Raw genomic sequence first — 21,411 nt, 5'->3', positions numbered from 1 at the left:
CTCAAAGGAATGAGATGCAGTGAGTTGTGCTAATTGCTTCCAAGATATCTCTGACCTAATGATATATCCAGATCAAGAAATGACCCATATCCAAATGCATGACCCGTACAAATGCCCCAAGCCAAAATGATAGATCATATCGATGACATAACTGACCAAAACACCAAAGGGCCGCATTCAAATTCTAGGCTCAAACGATTCGCTAAGGGAAAAAATTTCAGCAAATCACAGGAAAAATAAACAACGGAAGAGGACTAAACAACGATTTCCTCTATCCCACGGGAGGTAATGAGGAGCCAGATCAAGCGAGCTCAAGCAACCTTCATCACGAGCACACAACCTGGTCCAACTCCCTAACCAGAATCGAAGCCAGGCGAGCTCAAGTAGCTCTTTCAGGCCACGAGCACACAACCGAACTCCAATCCTCCCTCCCGTCAGCCCCCCAGACGCTCACCAACCAAGCAGTAGTTGTGCCAGTCCCTTATGAGGGCCAGTCCGGGCGGCAGCGCACTGCAACTCTAGTCGAGGACACATGGGCATTCGGGGGTTCCATTTGGGCGGACCTGCTACGAGCCGTCAGGGCCAAGCACAACCCAATGGTTGGAGGTGTCGTCAATGGTAGGGTCTTCCTTCATTTCGTCCTCTTTGTCGATTAAAACTGCATCTTCTGTGGCTAAATCGTCGTCTAGTTGGTTGGTGTTGTGTATGTTGTCGCAAAAAGAAAAGTCATTCGTGGCGGAAGAATCTAGAGATTCCACAACCTTTTCCATGGTTTCATCTGCGAGCTCGTATATAACCTTAGTGATAGGCTTCGTAGGTGTTTGTGAGAACCTCGACAACGGCTCGGTCACAAAAACATCCCCTTTCTCGGCCATTTCCTGCCTCCAACACTCGCGATTGTAGATGCGACGGTGTTTTTTGTCGGAAAGGGGACCAGTCAGATACCATGGATCCAGCCAGGCTTTGAACTCCTGCTCCTTAGTGAAAGGAGTTGAGTCCAGGTCCAGAGTTAGCCTGTATGGGCATGCAGGCTCAGGCTTCCCAGTGTCAGCATCCTTCCCGCGAGGCCGAGCCTGCACAACTTTGACCGAGTATACCGGGTCCTCTTTGGCAATGTAGTCGAGAGAGAAGCCCTCGCCGCGTTCATACTCATTCCGGTAAAGCAGATCAAATCGGTACAGCTCAACAATGTCCCTCTTGTCTTTATCATCAAGCCCACTCATGAACTCTGGCTCATATACCACTGAGTCACTTTGAGAGCTCATTGTGTCATCTGAACTCTGTCTTCGCTTCCTAGTCTGTTCATCGCAAAAAGCATTCTGTCTATCCAACGAAGGGGGACGGCTATGTCTGGTCGAGGGCGGGCTCAAACTCGTGTGCCGGTTGGTGAAAGTAGGGGTCGGACAATATGAATCTTCGCCACCACTGTCCGAAGAAGAGTTGCTCCGGGACTCTCCAGGGAGAGGAACATCCGAGTGAGCAAGCTCAAGACCCTCTCTTACCGCCTGGATGAAGATATCACGGGATCTCCGGGTTTGAATACGATGCTGTCTGGACGATCTGGAGTTTCTGCTAGAATTTCGCCACTTGCGAGTATTTCTTTTGCGCAGAGAGCGACGGTAGTTTGCATGATTGAAGATATGGGATTCGCCGTTGTATCCGAAGGGGAAAACCTCGGTATCCGGTGAAATCGAATTTGGCTCGGCACAGGGCGGCCGGCCAAGGATGGTTCCCTCCCCCGGGGTAGGAGAGGAGGACTGAAGTTCGTTGAATGACAGTTCGGCGAGAGGACGATCCATCAGTGTCGATGGTTTTATAGTCCGAGACATCAGTGCTGGACTGGCGCTGATCGACTTGCTTGGTGGACTTCGCTGGTGCTAGCGTTAGCGGGAACGGCAAGCACGCAACAGGGAGTCATCGATGACGCTAGATGCCGCGAGAACTTCTGACTTTGACCGAAGCTCTCCCATCTTGGGCTAAATCATTATCCATGTCTAACATCCCAGTCGTGGATCTCACGCTGGTATATATCCTGGTTCATAAGATAGCCTCGGTGACTGTATTATCCACGTTAGGCCGATCTTATCGGCCTCGTAACCACGAGGTCGTTTCATTTCCGCTTGGAGCATCCCTTTAGACCCCTTATTTGGGAAATGCTCCGCAGCAAAAAGATATCTCCCGGCGCTGGTGATGTGATCTGACGGTCTGCCCTGTGTTGGAGGGTTGCCCTGCTGTGCTATTGGCGCAGGCGGTTCAGGTGAGTCAGGCAGACCAGCGGGCTGCGGGCGTAAGGCAGTGGCGGGCACCACCTACCAGGGGCACTGGGCAGCACAAGCACCCACTGTCGTTCAGCGCTGGTTCCAATGATCTCGCCGGCAAGGCAGAACAGCACTGTGGGGGAACTTAGCAAAGGTGTCATCTGATGTGCCAGAGGCGTCCTCGATGGTTGTGGGATGGTGTGCGATCGCATCAAGCGACCATCTGACTAACCATTTATAGGCTCTCCATAACTGAATTGAAGGATTAGCAATGATATCGTCACGTTGGATCAACGTGTTGTGACGCGTGGGACTTACGACCTACTGTCATGACCAGTTGGCGGCCTGTTCTCTTCCTCCTTGTCGAGGGATCGGTTTGAAAGGTAGGAGAGGCTTCTGGAAGAGTTGCCTTAACTGTTCAAGGCATCGGCATCTAACTAAGCTTAAGATATCGTGCAGATGACCCCGTGGTGTCTTGGGTTCGATTAACCAGCAGGGTGTCTGCCAGGGTGTCAAGAGGGGCGTCGGAGAGAGTTGGTGGAAACGTTTTTGGTGGGGAAAGGTGTGTGAATTGATAAGACTGATGATAACAGCACCAGAAGTAGCCATGAGAATGGTCAACAACTGTTAACTCTCATATAAAGAGTCAGGGATATAATTTGTTCAATTGTTTAGTGAATATTCTCACATTAAGCAATCTGTAGGGAACCTAGAGAGGAAAATCGCAAGTAGTCCCTTTGAGCCAGTTAGGTGCGGCATCAAGGGTTAGGGTAGAGAGAGCTTGGCGTTCGAGGAAGCATGAGCTTCGGCAAGCTGCGTCACAGAGCAAGTTGATTTCTACAGGCAACTCAGGTTTCAAAGTGGTAAAACCAGTGAGACTCTATGGAAGTGAGAAAGGTGACGGTGGTGAGTGATCTTTAAATACTCCATGATTGGTGCAATCAACCTCCTGAAGTGAAAACTGAGCCTTCGGCACGGCATGATCTCTGCAACGAGGTCGAGAAGCTTGCTAATACGACGATAGGGAGCCGCCCTTTACACAACCACCAGCTGCTATCCCTTGGAATATTCTAGGCATGATTTCGTCAATTTGCGAAAATAGGCAAAATAGTGCTCAAAAGCAAAAGTATAGGGCCGAGCCAGGGCTTGAACCTGGGACCACTTGCAATCAGGAAACCCAAAGCAAGTATGCTACCACTACACCACACGGCCTCGCTGTTCTTGTCACAGAACTGCGGAAGGAGGACCTACATGGCAAGCCCATCCGGCTTGGCCCCTCTCCTGTATTCTACCTGGCAACATCAGAAGCCCAAAGATGTTGAACGCTTCCATAGTGGTAATGGATGGTGGGTTTATTACAACTGGAGCTGAGCCTATAGCCTTCTCGTGAGACTCTAAGGCCATCCAGGTGTGAACAGGGGAGTTTGAATGGGGGATTGGACTTTAGCTAGGGGTAGGAATGCAATGCGCAAGAGCTATGAGCTAGTATGTTGCTTCGAAAGATAACCTGGATTTTTTATAGTTAGCTATGCTATCTTACGACGCTACGTTTTGTGTTGACGGTAAGGAGTCATGGGTAACTTCAACTTGTAAGGACAGCTTTGGAAGGGGCCCCAAACTAGTGTCAATATCCGGCTTACAAGCCCAAAGAAGAGCATTATCCAGGATATCCAAGCATACAACGACAGTTACTTTGGGAGGGCGTTTTTTTTGGGGGGGGGCCGGGGAACGGGGAAGGCGTTGTCTGATTCCCTTTTCCCATGGAACACCGCCTGTTCGAGCAGACCAAATCATCCGGGGGCTTCATACAGACGGGCAGAATACGGCTGACTTTATGCCAATGGGCTCTCAGTGGGAAAGGACTAACGAGCAGTAGCCAGATACTCACGCTCCTCCCTGCCCTCAATCTCTCAGAGGGTTGCTGCGGCTGGCTCTGCCGCTCTCCGCAACCTGTGACAGTGACCGATAAGCCCGGATTACGGGGGTGCTGAAGATTCCGAGGACAAGGCCCGCTGGGGGCCCAACTGCGAGACCGACGGACTGGCGCTACGGACAAGGGCGCGTACAAAGCGCTAGAGGGGGAAACGGGGGCCTACTTAGAGGACGCAAGGAATCGTTCTGGCAAATGAATTAAACCCGCGAAGAACTACCCTAGACCAGCTCTCCAAAGCCACAAAAATTAGATATTGTCCCTAAATCGCAAAAAAAATTGTCGTTCGTAACATTCTCCCTCTCACCGCCTAGCAATATAGATATCAGATCTATAAAGGAAAATAGGAAAACTATAAAATATCAGAATAAAGCCTAAACTTCCTCGAACACCGAGCCCCAAAACGCCTCGCAAGAACAGCACAAGAGAAAAAGAAAGAAACCCAGTATGATATTGCCTCAATCCACATCATCCCCCCTGAAACAAGACCTCGGCCCGCCCCAGCCAGCGATGTTGGCATCATCACGACACTCCCCAACAGCATCTCCATCCTCCAGGTCAGGGTACGAAGTACCCTCGCCCTCTATCCGCGCCATGTACTGCTTGACAAACTTGCCATCCGGTGCCAATCCTGCGTACATCAGTGGTGTGACCAGAACTGGCTCTTCATCGCCAGAAGTCCCTTTTGCGCAGGTCATCTGCGCCTTAATGAAGGCCAGCTGCCGGCCTGCTATCTGCCAAACAAAGTTGGCCTTACCATGATAGCACATTTTAAAGGCAGTGCTAGCCTTTAAGAGCTCCCAGCAGCTGGTTGCGGCGCACCCGTTGGCCAGAAACGGCTGCTCCAGGAAGATCGCCAACTCAGAGATGGACCCGTTGGAGCCAACCGTTGTGCATGACTTGAAATCGATGGCACGCCACTTTTCATATATGCGGCGCACCTTCTCCTGATAGCTGAGGTTCTTGGTGCTGCTTGTCTTGGGGCTCATGGCTTTGGCCCACTCTTCGTGGACCTCCTTAATACGCTTTTGTAGGGCTTCGAGCAGTTCGTGAATGGAGTGAGATGTCTGGGCAAGTTCGTTGAATGCGTTATAGTAGACTATGAGGTCGGGGTCCCAAAATTGTGCAGAGTCATTGTCCTGGCTTGAGGAGAGCGATGACAGGGCGGGCCTACCATGTTTACTCTCATCAAGTTTCTCTTTCAGAGCTGCCATCTCCCTATCAATGGCAGGCTTCGCAATCTTGAACTTGAGGTAATCGATGATGTGAGCAGGGTCATCTTTACCCTCCCAATGGTTGCCTTTGTATGCGGGGTCCGTTAGTTCACCTAAGTGTGACCAGTAATCCTTCCTCATTTGGTCCCAGTTCTCCTTTGTGAAGATGATACCCTGCTTGCTTTGGTCGACCAATTTGCCAACCAGAGTGCTCAAGATAATAGCGTCATCATCACTGACGCAGTTCTTGCGGTAGCATAGCTTCTCTTTGTAATTGGTGCAAATACCAAGGAAACTAGGCTGCATGGCAAAGATGAAGCTCTTTGTGATCATATCGTAAACCGCCTTTTCACGAGCTAGCCCACGGTCATAGCAATTTTGGACTCCCAGCTCAGCCTGGGCATGGTCGACCAAGTCAGAAAAGGTAGTCTTGTCTTTCCTTAAGTATGCTGAAAGGTCAGGTTCAGGAGGAACTTCAGCATTGGTGAAGCTATTGACAATGTCAGGATCCCAGCAGACCCAAGCCATGTCACCATCATAATCGCCGCCAGATAACTTGTCAGCAAGAGCGACATTTCCTTTTAACGGGAAAACAATTACGTCTTTGAGGGCATGAAGTTCCGGCTTGAACACAGCCCGAACCTTCTGCACATCACTAACAAAGTGTGCTGGCGAGCGGGCGACCAGAACATCGCAATCAGCAAGAAGTGTGAAGGACTCTTGGTCCAAGTCGGTGTTGGCACAGAACCTGGACGAGAAACCAAGGTGCACTTCGTTCTCTTCAAGCATTCCCCAGAAGTCTACAACCATGTAGACATACGCCGAGCGGCCGACCTTGATGTTGAGCTTGGTCTTAAGCAGCTCACACCGCTGGTATTGGAGCTCCCAAGCCAGCTTCTGCAAGTATTTCTGCTTCTTTGGGTCGAAGCCACTGTTAAGAAGGAAGAAGAGGGTCTCATGCTTGCTTTCAGGGAGGCCTCCCAAAAACAGCACCTGTCCATTCCTGACCCGCTCAGAGCGGCTGCTCCAGTCCTCGTTAACCCACTGTCTGAACTTCAACGGGTGGTTAAGAGCAGACTTCTGCAGCTCGAACTGTGTCTCAAGGTCTTTCTTCAACCTCTCTCCAATTGCATATCTCATCTGGGCCTTGTCTTTCGCCTGAGCCTCCAATATGGGGAGGAACTGGAGGTTCAGACCAGCGGGCTTCAGCTCGGTCGGCACGCTGCGGACCTCGAGTGTGCGGTGAGCTGGGTCGTTCCAGTTGCAGTGCCATTTGCGTTGTGAGGGGTATGTCTCTATCCAATCCTCATCACTAGTGTCAGCCACATCCATCAGCCACATGCCCTTTGCAGAGCCCATACGGCCTTGAATGGCAGAGGGTATGTCGGTTAGGCCAAGGGCGTCACGAATCTTTCGGGCTACACTGCGTGACATGCGGCCGATACCGTCATTCATGACCTTTCCAATGGGGGACAATATGTCCTTCTCTCGATGTATGATCTGGTGAGGCTCAAAGGTCAAGGCAGGAATTGTCTTGCTCAAGCCTAGCTGGATACGGGAGAAGAGCTTGAGATACGGCTGATCCTCGTTGTGCTCCAGCTGCAAAAGCCAATCGAGCATTTGGCTGATCTTGATCTGGAACCGAGAGCTCACTGTGTCAGGCGGAGAAAGATATGTAGGATGAAGTGGCTGGCGGAACCGGTGTCCATCCTCCGCGAAGAAGTGGACACGTTCCTTGGAGATTGGGTCTGCCTCTTGGCCGAGTCGAAACTCCTTTGCTGGCTTGCGATACCCTGCATCTTTTGAGTAGAACGCTTGCCAGTGTCGACCAACGAAAGAGTGCGGGGTCTCAGTCAGCCACTTGATTACCTCTTCAGCATTATTATGTTGCTTGAGGATCGGTGGTGCGTTAGAAGCAGTAGGGGAGGGGAACAGGATTTCGAGAAACCGGTCCGATCCAAAGTATCTAGTTAGACGACACCCTTCGTCGAATCGTAGGGGCTTCATATCTATCAAAAAGAGTGGACCGGTCTTGTCTGGGTTGAACTCCAGGGATGCGGACATGACAACGCTGTTCCCGTTCTTCTCGAAGGTGGTAAGGGCAGCTTCCCACACTTCAGCTGAGGGCCGTTCTGGAAAGGACTTTCCACGGAAGACGTCGAGTTGGCTTAGCGACCTCCAGATCTCTGTCATACTTGATGTGGCCCACTTGGGATTATAATGAAGGCTTGGCTCCTCAAGATCAACCTTGCAATGCAGGCATATTCGAGTAACTTCCCAGACAACCGCAAGAGGGGCATCGTGGAGCCATTGAGGGAATTTGGCTTTGTGTTGTTTTAGCCGGAAATTCTCAGTCCCCAATTGCTCAGGGTGGACTTACGCCAGATATTTTGAAGCCTAGCTCGGATATGGCTATGGTTAGACGGAGCATTGAGTCTTAGTTGACGGAAGTTAATAACTAGAGATGGATGAGGGTTCTGGATTGTAGCACCACCACGGTTATTATCCGAATCGGATATATCAGAGAAAGAGTTAGTGTCCGATTCGGATCGGGAATCACTTTCAGAACTGCTGAGTGACTTAGCCGGTGAAACTGCGGACTCTCGGATCGACGAGCCAGCTGGCCGGCTTATAACGGGCAGTGGTCGACTAGTAGCGAAGGCAGACGTCATCTTCGGCGCCGAAGGTGTGGAAGTAAATTGGTTCTTTGGAAGACTGGCCTGGAACAAGCTCTGAGTTGACTGAAACTCGTCTCGCTGACTGAAGAGGCCTGAGCCAGTCGAATTTCTCGACGATGTAAATTGGCTAGGAGGAAGAGGATTCCACGGCCGTGCTTGTGCTTGAATGGGCGCCGGTGGACCCCCTCCAGGGTGTTGTCGGCCAGGTACATCGTCAAAGGGGTTGGCAAGCTCACCGGAAAATTGCTTAGGCTTGGAGAGAGGGAAGAGAAGTCCCTTAGTCCGCTTGGAATCGCGATCATCGGAGCTCTCGTAGAGATCAACTGAACGCTTGGAACCAGCAGACGGAGGGGAGTTGCTGGGAGAGTTTTGTGATAATTGCTTTTGAGGTGTTTGAGGAATTGATAGAGGTGGCCATGGGAGATTGGTAGATAGGTTGGATCCGTCCTGTTGCTCGGGGAACGGATGTCGAGGTGTTTTATCTGTCTTCGGCGAAACTTTCTGCCTCGAGAGCACTTTCGAGTCCTTGAAATAGTTAAGTGATTTTACTAGTTGGTTTTCTAACTCGATCTGCTGCTCTTGGGTTGATGCTTTGGGAAAATCCATGCTAGGCGATGGTAGTATTGTCTGATCCCCTTGAGGTTTATGAAACCGTTTCTTGCTAATCGATTTGGCTTCAAGGAGGAAAGAGTCCAATGCCATCTCCAAGCTGCCATCTCTCTGGAAATAGAGGTACCGGAGTGCATTATAAATCTGGTCCCAGCGACGAAGCTGCTCATTATTAGCACTGATCTCCTTCCTCTTCGCCGGGGTCAAGCTGAGGTCAGGGAGCTGAATTTCGAGGTTATAGTCGAAGTTCAACTTCTTGATTATCCTCTCGATTCTAATCAAAGCTTCTTTCCCCTTGCTCGGCGTCGAGGGGGAGTTTCCAGAACCGTTAGCCTCCATGGAGATGCCCTGGTAGCACGCTTCAGTAGAAAAGAGAGGCGATGCAAGTCGGTGGTATTGATGCCTGATAAATCAGTATGGCAAGTCGATATCGCAGCGCATCGCGTTTCCGAGCTTGCCAAGAAGGATGTGCAAACGGAAGTGAGGGGACCCGGGATGACTATTGATGGGTCAGTCAATTGCCAGCAAAACGAAGGAGTGGGAACCAGTTGCAACCATGCTGCGCGGGAGCTAAATTGAAATTGTTTCAGCCCTCAGAAGGCGGGATAGTGGGCCTCACAGCAGTACCACCTGAACAGCCCCTCTTGACGAAAAGGGCCCTTAATATTCCATTCTTGGCTTCAGGTGTCAATAGAGCGTTTGAGATCTGCTCTTGGAGCAGGGGAGGCTCATGCAGCCTGCTCCTGGATGCCTTGGAAACCTCGCTAACCACACACGAGGGATGGAACTCTATTTGGTTGGAGGGTTGTTGGAGGCTGAGGTTGAGAAAGAAAGAACCTCGCCCCGTGGGTTTTGAGTCTTGCAGGAACTGGTTGTTTGCAACATCGTGATTCGTGTTTTAATGGAAAGCCAAAATATCCAGTGAAGCTTGACATTGATTGGCTACAGAATTCATGTAGTCTGTTAAGACCCAGACGGAGAAGTCTTTCCTGCAAGCGTCATTGTTTAAGATCGGGTGTTGTGTTTGTTCATGTTTAAGGACAAAGTCGATTATTATTGAACAGTTGAGTCACAGGTCAAATCTTTGGTTGAGAAAGAGCGTGGATCGGATGGTCGAATTAGTTTAATATGGTCAAAAGGATGGGATCAGTCTTAAGTATAGAGCAAGTGTGCCTAAAGCCGAGAAGAAGCTTAACTAGCAGCGCTGTTTTCGTCTGTTAGGAAGGTTGCGATATGAACCATACTTGCAAAGCTGTTCAACGCCGCATAATTGTTGGACATTGCTGCAAACAAATTTGCCTTGGGACTTAAGGAGAGCGAAGACGGTATTGTCTGCGATGTTTGAATAAATGGTAACTGTAAGATAGAACTTTCTAATAAGCGAGAATAGTTATTGACATAATCTTGTTGGGCAATGCATATGGTTACCGGGGTGAGCAAAATGCACCGTACCGTCTAAAAGATTAAAAAAAACTAACATTATCTCTCTGTTTTTGATGAGCTAAGGCTGAAGAACGAATGCCTTCAATTTTGGTGGTTCATTTACGAGATGTAAGTCTAAGGATGTTGGTACATTGGGGGGGAATGGGGAATACGGCTCATCTAATATTTGTCCTCCGTCGTTGTGAATTCTCCTGGCAGTGGGTCTCCTGTACGATGCAAAACAAAGCGCTCCACCTCAAGTACGCCTCGAATTTCTTACTTCTGGCCCATTCTCTTGTGCGTACAGAACTTGGACAGGTTGCCAGTGACAGAACATTGGAAACTGGCTGGCCGCTTCTTATCAGAACTTTAGGAGGGGTTACACAAACCCCACTACGCCAAGCCTTTCCCCACAAACGCCCAGTCCAACGCGGATCGTAAACCCATGATCCGCCAGCTTGGGAGGGTCCATTTTGCCCAGCAAACAATTCGGATTTCCATCGGTGTTTGGAGTTAGAGTGAGGTACCAGCCCATCGTACGGAGCGCTTAAGGTAGAGGCAGACATCTAACACATTCAGCGATACACTTCTCAGAAACCACATAAACCACGGATTGTTACACGATAGAGGTGCAGCGATTTGCCAATTGCAATTGAAGAGCTAGAGATCCCCGCACACTACCCCGGATCATTTCTGTCCCCTGGGCATCTGGGCATCCCCACCTGTCCGCCTGTCCGGCCGGGAGTTGCTGACACCTCACGATCCCAAATCTCGGACGTGGCTCGGTTTCATATCCAAGTCTTCATCTCAGCCAGCTCGCCAGCAGCCTTCTTTGAAGCATACCGCGGGCAGCTTCTGGAAGCTTCAAACGGCCGACCTCTTAATGTCGGAAACAGGTCAGAGCCCAAACCTCGAGGATCTCACTCCCGAGGAGGCAAGTCGCATCATTCATTCGCACCGCAAGGTGAGATACGGTGAGTGGACCTTATATCGGCCCATGCCGACGGCGCCGAATCCCCGCATGATTCTGGAGTTAGGAGTTCAGGAATAACCCCGAGTCGACCATTGGCACTGATCTCCAGTCCGTCAAGCGGCCTATCTCCGAGGACCCAAGACCACGTGCGCCGTCGTTCAGTGAGGATTAAGTGCTTACGCCTGGTTGCAGGAACTGCATGCTGGCCGTGCCGCCAGCGCAAGGTGAAATGCGATAACAAAAGCCCTTGTGAGAACTGCGTCAAGAGGGAGCACCCCCAGCTCTGCTCCTATAAACCAAATAGGACCTCCACTGGCAAGAACTTATCCATCTCCTCGGACCATTCAACTCCCAATAGGAAGCGGGCGCGGTCCCCCGATGTCTCTGAGCTCAGGAGAAGCCAAAGCAACGATGCCCGTGATGCAATAGCATATGGTGGGTAACGGCCCGCTCCACAGCTGCCTATCATGCATGATCATCCTGACGCCTTGGTTCAGAGCCCGATAGTACCGAGCCAACAAGATATGTTGGGCAGAATAGCATCCCAGCCCTGCTTAACCTCCAGTCCTCATCCGAGCCCCAAGAAGTGAACGAGATACGCCAAGACATGCGTTCGCTACTTGGTCTCGAGTACTCGGCCCCCTTCCCGTTGATGTCATCGCGCCATCTCAACAAGCTGACATCAGATATTGCGTCCGAGTTGCCATCCGATAGGGAGGTTATGAAGTGAGTGCTGTTGCCTTCTGGTTTGTGGTGGCTATGTTGCTCATTGAACCCAGGCTGTTCCGAACATACAAGGAGATACCACAGCCATTTTGGGGCTTCGTAATCGATATTGATGAGCTGGAGTCGAAGCTCATGGTTTACCTTGAAGAGCGAGCAAAGAATGCTCGTTCTTCAACTAAAACCACGAAGCCTGTCTCGGCCTCGTGGCTGGCCATTCTCTTTGCTGTCCTTGCTGTCGGTTCCCAGTATCACGACTCCCCCTACCATGTTCGGACCAGGGATGCCCAGAAGTACATTCAAACTTCGTTCCATTTTCTAAGAGTTGGTAATTTTCTGCTCAGGTTAGTATCGACATTCTCGACAATTTAGCCGTTTACTAATAGTGCCAGACCAAACCTGGATTCTATCCAGGCTTTACTAATGACTAGCTTTGTTCTGCTCAATGATATGAAGGCAGAGGCATCCTGGGCACTTCTCGGCCTCACCTGTCGATTAGCCCAGTCACTTGGCTTACATCGTCCGCAACCCCTTGATGATCGGCAAACTCCAGATGCTGAAAAGAAGGAAATGGCAAGGAGAAAGCTATGGTATGTTACCCTCACTAAAATGTAGAGACAACGTGTTAACGTTTGCAGGTGGACGTGTCTCTGGCATGATACCCTCACATCATTGTCTTTTGATCGGTAAGCGCCCCAATCCAGCGGACACTATCCGAGTCACTTGCTTACAACGAGCCCAGCCCCCCTATGACCAACATTCCCTGTTGCCCCATGCCCCTTTCACCAACGGCCCATACGGAAGGCCTCGCATATCTCGAAGCCATGTACCATCTCTGTAAGCTTATCTCGGAGAGACTGAACCCTGATGCCGCCGCAAACGCCGACTACAGGCAAATCCTGGATAACTGTCAAGCCGTTGCGAACATCCGAGAGAAGATGCTCCTTCAGTTGCGCAAGAAGGAAGCTTGCAAAACTGTCCTAGACCGGCTGCAACATTATGCGATCCGTTTGCATACTTCTTTCGTTGTTTCTGTCTGCTGCCGACCTGCACTGATGAGGAGAGGTAATAACCGCCTTACCGAAACCCAGAGGAAATTCCTGGCAGAGAGATGTAAGGCCAACCTTGCAGAAACAGTGCGCATGTTTCTAGCTATGCATCAACTCTCCGTCATCCCGACTCGGTCCTGGGCTTTCACATACCACGGCCTGTCGTCAGCCGTTCTTCTCGGCATCCTAGGCGAGACAAAGACGGACCCTGAAGTGCGCCAACTGCAGGGTGATCTCATCTCTGCACTATCAGCAACAGCAGCAAAAGAGCAAACCTCCCCTCAACCCCACATCCGCCGATCTGAGCTCGACATCGAGCTCTCTGGCCCTCTCTCCCGGGCGCTGACTGCGCTCAAGAACATTTACGACCATGGGTCCGTCTTCGTGCCACAAGTCAAGCGGGAAGGGAGCGTCGTGCCCGCCGGATCTGGCTCACGCACACCCCTCCAGCCCGCGCAAACCCCCGGCTACTCCGGCATTGCCGGAGTAGATGGTTCAGAGTCACGGTCGGCAGTTGCAGCTCAGACGACGATCGAGACGCAGTTGGATGCACACCAAAACGCGGCTTTGGCAATGACCGAGCTGCAGATGCAGAACGGAGGTGGCAGCAACAATGCTGGTTCTGCGGACTTTTCTGCCGGGTATGTTTGGTCTGCTGCTACAGCTGCCACTGCTGTTGCTTCTGCCCCCGGGCGCCCCTCCACCATGGGTGCTGACAGATCCATTAATAGTATTCCATTTTCTTCTGTGCCTACGCAGCAGGAGCAGATCCCGGAGATTCCGGGGTTTGATGGCCCTGGAACGTATATGTCCCCGATGGAGATGTATGAGTCTATCTTCTGGGGTAAGTCTGAATCTTCGGGAGTGGTCTTGTTCGACAGGTACACTAACTCGATCTCAGAAGTTCCTAATCCATGGAATACCGGTTTTGACTCGATGAACTTCGAATTTCTTCCTCACCCCCCGCCTGGTCAACCGTCGCAGCAGCAGTTCTACTTCTGACGAACCAATCTCAGTAAATGTATAATACTACTAACGTATATATATATATATATATATATATATATATATGATCATGAGCTGTTTTGATTCATTAGGTACTCTTATTCTGGGAATTTAAAGGTGTGTTAAAGGTGTGTTATTATTAAGGGTCATGTAAGCCCTTCATCGACTCAAAGAACAGTGGGAAAAAAAGCCATGAGGCCGTCAAGTCTTAAATAGTATGTATATTAAACTCACTACACCCTTCAAATACGGCCTATCTCCATGGTTGTCCTCCACTTGAAGTTTGGCTTCGCTCTCCTTTGCTCTCCCGTAACAAGTTACTCTTCCTTGCAATTATCCTCATTCACAATAAACCTCATCATTTCCCTAACCCCCTCAAACGCCTCCTCCCCGGCCCGAGCAATCTGCACCTTAGGCAAATGAAACCCTGTCTTCCCTTTCTTCCCCTCCTGATGTGTTCGTGGAGGCAGCTCAATCGTGAAACTGTACGTTGCGCCCACCACATCCCATGCATAGTCCTCGGCTGACCCGGTAGTAGGGTACAGCACCTCGCACGCAGTGCCAGTTTTGTAGGGGTTGTTATAAACGGAATTCATTGCGGCTGCAATGCGGCGAGCTAACCTTGGCAGAGGGTGCTTGGAGGGTAGGCGGGAGGAACTTTTGCAGGTGTGTCCTGGTGCTGTGGGGGGTTAGTGTTGTTTGACTAGTGGGTGAGAGGGTGAGAGGGGACGTACGGTACATCACCAGCTGCCCGAAAGCATGCCAATCTACGAAGAGCTTCAGCCCTTGGCGCTCCTTCACCCTGCGCATGTGCCGTGCTAGTGCTGCTGTCTCGGGGGCGTCTAAGGGTTTTTGTCCGCGGTACGCGTCGCTGCAAGATCGAGAAGAGCCGCTTGGTTTGTACTCGGGTTTTTGGGCACCCTTGGGATGATGTGAATGGTGTGCTTTTTGTTTGCGATGCTTATTCCGATGGCGTCTGCCCTTGCGAGAGTTGGACCAGTGGGCGTCCTAGTTGCGGTTAAGGTCCGTGCCGATGCAAGTGTGGCCAGGACGACGTTGTCGGTTTTTGCGCCAGAGGCGATTTGTCGTCTGTGAGTAGACAAATCCTGTGGGATGGATGTTGTCAGAGGCCAATATCACGGTTTAGGGAGAGACGAGGGGCTACCATCGGGGTTGACTATAGGAAGAATGTAGAAGTCAAAGTTTTCTAGAGCGGTTGTGATCTCTTTGTCCTTTCCATAGCTCGCTAATAGCTGGTAGGCTAGATGCTCGGTTACCATGGTGCTAATCCATTCCCTGCCGTGGGCAGTCCCGTGAAAGATGACTGCCGGTTTCTTGCCTGGGCCGAGGGAGCCCCATATATGAATGCCTTGGATGTTGCGCTTTTCGAAGGACTGGCCGACCGTGAAGAGGGAAGAATGATTCTGATTGGCAGTGGAAAGGTCCAAGAGAAACTTTTGGTGACTTGTATAGTGATGATATCTGGTGAACCAGTTCCTGTAGGCATCTCTGACTATATGCGTGTTAATAGTAAACTTCAAAAATGGTGAGACAGACTTACACTTTCGACGATGTAGAACTAGTTGGCTGGATCCGTTGATAATATTCTCTTTTCCTCCTAGAGAATCTGGTCGCCGACTAGGATATTGCGATGACAACTCAACACCAAGGCAAACTGATGATGAATACCATGATGATAAAACACTCAAGGCATGCAACCAAATTCTTTTCATTGTCAAGGCCAAGAGCCCGTTTTGCCTAGGACTGCTAGATTAGGACAACTAGGAAAGAAACCGGTATGATCATAAAAGGTATGGAATAGTAGGAATATAACAGCGACCATATATTAGCTATCTTTATCCAATCTCGAGCATTGAAGTCGGTGTTTGAACCATATTACGTAACGGGGGACGATGTAAGGCGGAACTGAGCAAAGAACACTTGAACGAAAGACAGAAAAATTTGTTGATAGTTGAAAGGACTCTGACGATTTTATACATCTAAATGCGCATCCTTGGGAAAGATTGAACCACAACTCCTTTCTCGGAAGGTTCCTTCCTAAATCTTGAGAGGCTGGGGAACCTCGAACAGAGGTTCTGAGGTGTCCTAACGTCCCGATCTCAGCTTGTCGGAAATAGTTGAAAGATATGGCGCTAGAAGTTGAATATACTCCCAAGGCTGGTGCAATTGCTATTAACGTTACGTTAATGAACTGAAATCATCAATGGACTTCGAAACTACAGGAGTTTAGGTTTTCTGCCCTGTGAAAACTGACTGGCTAACAGTACATGCTTTAACTTTAGGGGCCAGTAACCCAGAGACCAAACAAACCTCTTCCTCACTTCTAGGGGAATAGGTCCCAAACCTTTTTTCCAATAACAATACCTCCTTCCTCACCCACCAAACCGTTGAGGTGGAGAGTGGATCCTGCATGTGATGAGGGCCTACTTGTGGATCGGACGGATCCGCCAAGGAGGCATCAAGCGAGGAAAAAAGGTTCGGGGAATGAGTGAGCCAAGAGCTTCTTCATTTAAAACAGACTTTCCGCTTGAGAGAAGAAACCGAAGAAATTTCTCCGGCGATTGAGATCTCAGAACTGGATCTGGGAATATGTTGGTAAGTTCGGGCTTCTGGAACCCTGACGGCTGGCGCGTTGGAGCTCGGCAGTTGGCGGTCACCTGCCGCGACCTTCCAAATCAGGAAGGCTGTCCGTCTTGTGTGGTTTTGCCGCGTGATGCCGCTGCCAAGCCTCCACCTCCAGATATCGTCGGCTCTGGTGAACCGGTTATCTCGGTGGCATATCGACCGGCTGCTGCCTGCAATCGAATCATCTTGATGTCTACTTGAGGAGTGAAAGTCGCCTAGAGATAGTTTCTGCGTTTATATCTACAGCTCGAGAACTCTCCAACTCTTTTCTCGCAAACTCAAGTCACAGGACAGTTGTCATACTACCCTTCTTTTCCCTACCTACAATTACACATCATCAGCCATGTCGCCCCCGGAGCTTTCGATGGATTTACCAGTTATTGATCTGGATGTTTTTCTCAACAACCCAATCGACTCCCCCGAAGTCCAGGCTGAATGCAAGAAGGCTGCCGACGCTCTGATCACCTACGGTGCCCTGGTGCTCCACGACTCGCGCGTGTCAGAGCAAGATAACGAGACTTTTCTTGATCTTCTCGAGGACTACTTCGCCCAGCCCGAGGAGGTTCTCAAAAAAGATGAGCGTCCGGAATTGAGCTATCAGGTCGGTGTGACGCTCGAAAACACCGAGAAGCCCAAGTGTGCTGTGGACGAGCCATGCCTCAATGTTATCCGTCGCTTGGCCCCCTCTGAGAGGCCGCTCGACATCTCGGGTCACCAGCCAGACCCTAAGTGCCGCTTCTTCTGGAGGATGGGTGAGACTGCTCCGAACACTCAGTTCCCATCTCTCAATGCCGACAATATCGTGCCCCAGGCCCCTCACATTAAGGAGCGCTGGACGCCAGCCATGAATAAGTGGGGAACGTCGATGAAGAATGCGTAAGTTGATATCCAAAGTTTCTTCTGACTATGTGGGGTTAGTGACTTAGTCTCGATACAGCGTTGAGGGCCTTGCTAGAATGGCCGCAGTGGGCATGGGCCTGGATGCCAATACGTTTGTGGATGCTGGTAGATATGGACCTCATCTTCTGGCTCCAACTGCCTCTGACCTGGTCAAATACGGCGCCAAGGACACGATCTTAGCCGGCTTCCATACCGATCTCAACTTCCTCACCATCCACGGCCGTTCTCGCTACCCGGGCCTGCACATTTGGGCTCGCAATACTGGCAAACGTATTGCCGTCAAGATCCCTGCGGGCCGTAACTACCTGCTGGTTCAAGCAGGCAAGCAGCTCGAGTACCTTTCTGGTGGTCTCGTCAAGGCAGGCTACCATGAGGTAGTTGTTAACGAGAGGACACTGGAGACAATTGCGATGCGCAAGGAGAAGTTCCCTGATCGGCCGCTGATCCGTATCTCGTCCACGTTCTTTTGGCACTTGTCGTCGGACTTTGACCTGGCGCCGATTCCGTCCCTAGCAGCGAAGGCAAAGGAGGTTAGACAGAAGATGATTGAACTTGGGTGGGATGAGGGTGAGGAGGTGAGCTACCCGCCTATCAAGGTGGGCGAGCAGGTTCAGAAGTAAGTTCCACATGCTATATCTGGGATCCCATGAGCACCTTTCGTGAGCAACTGAATGGCTAACTTGTTATCCAGTGAGCTGAAGCATATTGCCCTGATGGTTTCGAGTTAAATTTGTTCAACACGCTGCGATACCCAGCTACACTCTTCCTTTATCGTCTTGAACTCGTTTGTTTCCGCATCCGTCTACAAGTCAACTCGTTCGGTTGATATCTGTAAAGGTTAGAGTCTTCGGTGGATACTACCTTGGAGTTTGTCGGCCGTACAGTCTTGCTGTCCACACTATAATACTATTCCCAGTCACCCACCAGAGGCCTGCAGTTTTCTCTCTCTTCACTCGGAGCGACAGCCAACATGGCAGCTGCTGCTTGCTCAGTGGTGGGACATTTCGTCTATGCTTGAGTGTTTCTTGGGGTATCTCAAGTGGAACTTCATTGACCACTTTGGGGCCACCGAGCGCTTCGCCTTTATGGCAGACTGCAAGCAGTTTAAGGCTGAGCCGGGCCGTCTGGAGAAACTGAAACTGAACGGCCGCAAGATCAAAGAGTTCACCGTTACTGAGTAGTTTGACAAGGTAGAAGGTTCAGGCGGGAATTGTTCACACAATGGCTGATAAGAGGGTTCGAGAATTCTTACTTTGAAGCCTTGGGCCTTTGATCAGGGTGTCCCTGTTAAGTGGGATAGGTAGGTAGTTTCTTCCTTGGATATCAATCGGGGCATCTGCAGGATAAGGTAGCTTAAGAACGCAGTTGTGCTGTATTCATTTTCTATCACACTTGCTATTGAGCGCATATAAGTAGTCATATGTTTGGAAGCCAACCTCATCCTCAGTTACCTCGTTGACAGCATCTGGAGGAACCTGCCCGCCTTTGTGAGCGCACTTAACATCTCCACATCAACCCACGCTGCATGCCACGACCCATCGGGCTGTAGATTGTGCTGAAGCTAAACTTTTGATGGAATGCAACTGATGGCGCCACTGGCCTTAGAAAGATGGATCCGAGACTAAAGATCGGCGCAAATGAAGTAAGTTCTTGAATTTTCTTGCCATGTTTCGAGCTGTCGCTACCGAAGGTGTCTCTTCACAACAAAATGTTGTGTTTGTTGACATAATCATCAGAGAACAAAGAGTCAGAGGGTCACGAGGTTGGCCTGAGGCCAACATTGAACTTGTTGTAAAGCCTTCACATAGCACATGCGCCATATCATTCCAGGGTCTATGTCCACAATCTTATAATCCATGTCCAGGACTTCCGTCGCCTTGGCATGTAACACCCAGGAGCTTTATCCAAGTCAACACGAGAACCTTCACCGACCAGGACGCTTGGGCCTGCTAAAACCCTTCTTCACCTCAACTTTCGGATGCAGCTCGTCAAGGACGGACTGTTCAGTAATTTCGCTAGGATCTTCCACCTCGAACTTCTTCTCTGACTTTAACCCTTCTTTCTCAGCGATCTCTAGAACTGAGCGCTTCATCAGGGGATACATCATCCGAAACCTGATGGCCTTCCTGCTGGCATTAGACGGGCATGTGTAGATGAACAGCAACGGACTCGACTCAACCCCGTTGTATGTGTGTGTATACCGGTAGAAGACGAAGCGAGGATCCATTGGTGAGATGGCCTGAACAAGTTCAGTGATAGAAGAGGGGACTGTCACACCGGGCTCGAGCTCGACAACTTCGGTGTCAGGGTTGATTTTCTAGTTTGCCATTAGTCCCGCAACTAATGATTAACGAGGAATTGTCAACGTACCAGCATGACGAGAGATCTTTTCTCAGCCGCCAACTCCTTGAGCGCATCAAGCGCAGGATCAGCAATGGTCGTGGTCATGTTAGAGCTAAGATGCAACGGCCGAGAGGCTGTGCCCATGCCAGCCTCCTGTTCGGCCCGGCGGACTGCACCCAGTGTCCTTTCCTCCTCTGTCAACGGAGCCTCCAAAGCCGTATGAGCATCGTGCTTTTCGAAACCAGCCGGGGTTAGCTCCTCAGCGGTCGTCGCAAAGATGGACTCCCGGAAGTGTTCACTGCCCAGCTCGCGCACCAAAGTCAGACGAGTGGAGGCGAAGAGCATCTTCTGGCGCACAGGGGCCGGGTCAGGAACATATGTGATGGCCACCAGGGCCGGAGTAGAGGTGTGGCGGCGGAGGATGATGTAGAGAGCCTCATTATGCTTGATATGAGGGGCCAGAAGCGTGTTGAGGTTGGTTGCGAAAGATGCGTCGCGCGAAGGGGGAGTAAGGAGAGTCAGGGGCTGCAGCTGCTCGGACTTAATTGTGACCAGCAATCCAAAGTGCTCGTCGGAAGAGAGAAGCTTGTTGAACTGGGAGACCAGCTCCTGCGAGGCTAGACAGCGTCAGCGAGGTCAGGATAGAAATGAAGATGGACAAAAATGGGTAGAACCATGTGGAACATGGGGTAGTTACCAGAAATTCCAGACTGCATTGTTTTGTGATGGCCAGGCAAACGGAGGTGAGATGTTTTGTCTGCCGAGCTCCTGAATGCCGTTGTTTTTATTGAAGTTGCGGTCGTTGACACACCTCCTGAAAGGTTGACACGGAAACGTGGGGCATGTGAAGATTGGGTGGAGACAGAGTTCGCGCCCAACAGGGGCTGTTTTTTTGCCAAGCCCCAACTGCGCAACCCAGCAGGGTCCATCAGAGCGGGCCGTCAGCCCCGTCAGAAGCTTGGCACCCGTTCCGCTTATGTTGGCCTGCCCGCGGGGTCGGAGAGCATCAACTTCACCCAGAGCAAACATCCTCATGATCACGCATCTTAATGGCCTCTGGGCTATCCCAATTTCAGCGAGAATGAATCATGGCCCAGTTGAGAAAGAGAATTGCAGAATTTTCTGATTTGCTCCCTCTCGTCTGGTCTTTGCTGTTGGATTTGTTCCCGCTCTGTATCTCATCGTTCAACATCAACCTGTTGACAGCTCCCATGTTGATATCCTAGAGTCCGCTGCAGATATTCCCTAACAAGATGATCATTTTATCACTGAGTTGCTGCCGATTGTTGTCGAGAACCGAACTCCAAGGGCCCACCTGGGCAGGTGCTCTGGTTTTCCGATCTTCCTGAGGCGTTATCTGAGAGTTAATCTCGTTCTAATGACGCATGTGCAAAAAGCATCGTACTTGGCACCAATTCACCTGTCTTGTCCTGCAATTGTGACTTGGATCAATGGAAGACTTGCTGAGTGCTAACCTTTGGAAAAGAGTTTCAGTCAGCCCTACATTCTAAAGCACAGCTTTCTTGCTCAAACTCAGGAATTTTTCCAAAAGTGGCTGTTTGCTCGCTTTACGCTTCCTTGCGACCTCGACCATTCAAACAAGGCAAATTTGCTTTCCAACCAGAGAGTAAAAAGGCCTTGTGCTGAATGTTGAGGTTACC

At 50.5% G+C, this 21,411-nt stretch overlaps 6 protein-coding genes and 1 non-coding gene across 7 annotated transcripts; 2 read left to right on the top strand and 5 right to left on the bottom strand.

The window, feature by feature from the left end:
- Positions 1 to 566: 566 nt before the first annotated feature.
- On the bottom strand, positions 567 to 1,799 carry CTHT_0021620 (uncharacterized protein; the record flags this gene model as incomplete). Its single annotated transcript, XM_006692568.1, has 1 exon — positions 567 to 1,799. One exon carries the CDS (start codon positions 1,797 to 1,799, stop codon positions 567 to 569), a length of 1,233 nt encoding a protein of 410 aa, XP_006692631.1.
- Positions 1,800 to 3,389: 1,590 nt separating this feature from the next.
- On the bottom strand, positions 3,390 to 3,470 carry CTHT_0021610. The gene is given in 2 exon segments: positions 3,390 to 3,425; positions 3,435 to 3,470. It is a non-coding gene; the product is annotated as a tRNA-Pro (tRNA).
- A 1,176-nt stretch (positions 3,471 to 4,646) lies between these two features.
- CTHT_0021600 (RNA polymerase-like protein) lies at positions 4,647 to 9,028 on the bottom strand (the record flags this gene model as incomplete). Its single annotated transcript, XM_006692567.1, has 2 exons — positions 4,647 to 7,726; positions 7,783 to 9,028. The coding sequence occupies 2 exons, from the start codon at positions 9,026 to 9,028 to the stop codon at positions 4,647 to 4,649; spliced, it is 4,326 nt and encodes a 1,441-aa protein (XP_006692630.1).
- A 1,966-nt stretch (positions 9,029 to 10,994) lies between these two features.
- Positions 10,995 to 13,858, top strand: CTHT_0021590 (uncharacterized protein; the record flags this gene model as incomplete). Its single annotated transcript, XM_006692566.1, has 9 exons — positions 10,995 to 11,085; positions 11,194 to 11,245; positions 11,389 to 11,519; positions 11,582 to 11,810; positions 11,864 to 12,151; positions 12,239 to 12,397; positions 12,446 to 12,493; positions 12,550 to 13,700; positions 13,758 to 13,858. The coding sequence occupies 9 exons, from the start codon at positions 10,995 to 10,997 to the stop codon at positions 13,856 to 13,858; spliced, it is 2,250 nt and encodes a 749-aa protein (XP_006692629.1).
- Positions 13,859 to 14,178: 320 nt separating this feature from the next.
- CTHT_0021580 (uncharacterized protein) lies at positions 14,179 to 15,141 on the bottom strand (the record flags this gene model as incomplete). Its single annotated transcript, XM_006692565.1, has 3 exons — positions 14,179 to 14,534; positions 14,596 to 14,703; positions 15,027 to 15,141. 3 exons carry the CDS (start codon positions 15,139 to 15,141, stop codon positions 14,179 to 14,181), a joined length of 579 nt encoding a protein of 192 aa, XP_006692628.1.
- Positions 15,142 to 16,850: 1,709 nt separating this feature from the next.
- On the top strand, positions 16,851 to 18,588 carry CTHT_0021570 (uncharacterized protein; the record flags this gene model as incomplete). Its single annotated transcript, XM_006692564.1, has 4 exons — positions 16,851 to 17,383; positions 17,445 to 18,023; positions 18,099 to 18,123; positions 18,400 to 18,588. 4 exons carry the CDS (start codon positions 16,851 to 16,853, stop codon positions 18,586 to 18,588), a joined length of 1,326 nt encoding a protein of 441 aa, XP_006692627.1.
- Positions 18,589 to 19,331: 743 nt separating this feature from the next.
- Positions 19,332 to 20,466, bottom strand: CTHT_0021560 (putative actin binding protein; the record flags this gene model as incomplete). The annotated part of the gene is made up of 3 exons (XM_006692563.1): positions 19,332 to 19,724; positions 19,778 to 20,367; positions 20,448 to 20,466. The coding sequence occupies 3 exons, from the start codon at positions 20,464 to 20,466 to the stop codon at positions 19,332 to 19,334; spliced, it is 1,002 nt and encodes a 333-aa protein (XP_006692626.1).
- Positions 20,467 to 21,411: the final 945 nt, after the last annotated feature.

The sequence above is a fragment of the Thermochaetoides thermophila genome, assembly GCF_000221225.1.
Source record: "Thermochaetoides thermophila DSM 1495 unplaced genomic scaffold scf7180000011816, whole genome shotgun sequence".
NCBI classification, from domain to species: domain Eukaryota; kingdom Fungi; phylum Ascomycota; class Sordariomycetes; order Sordariales; family Chaetomiaceae; genus Thermochaetoides; species Thermochaetoides thermophila.
This window is presented reverse-complemented; position numbering and strand designations above follow the sequence as displayed.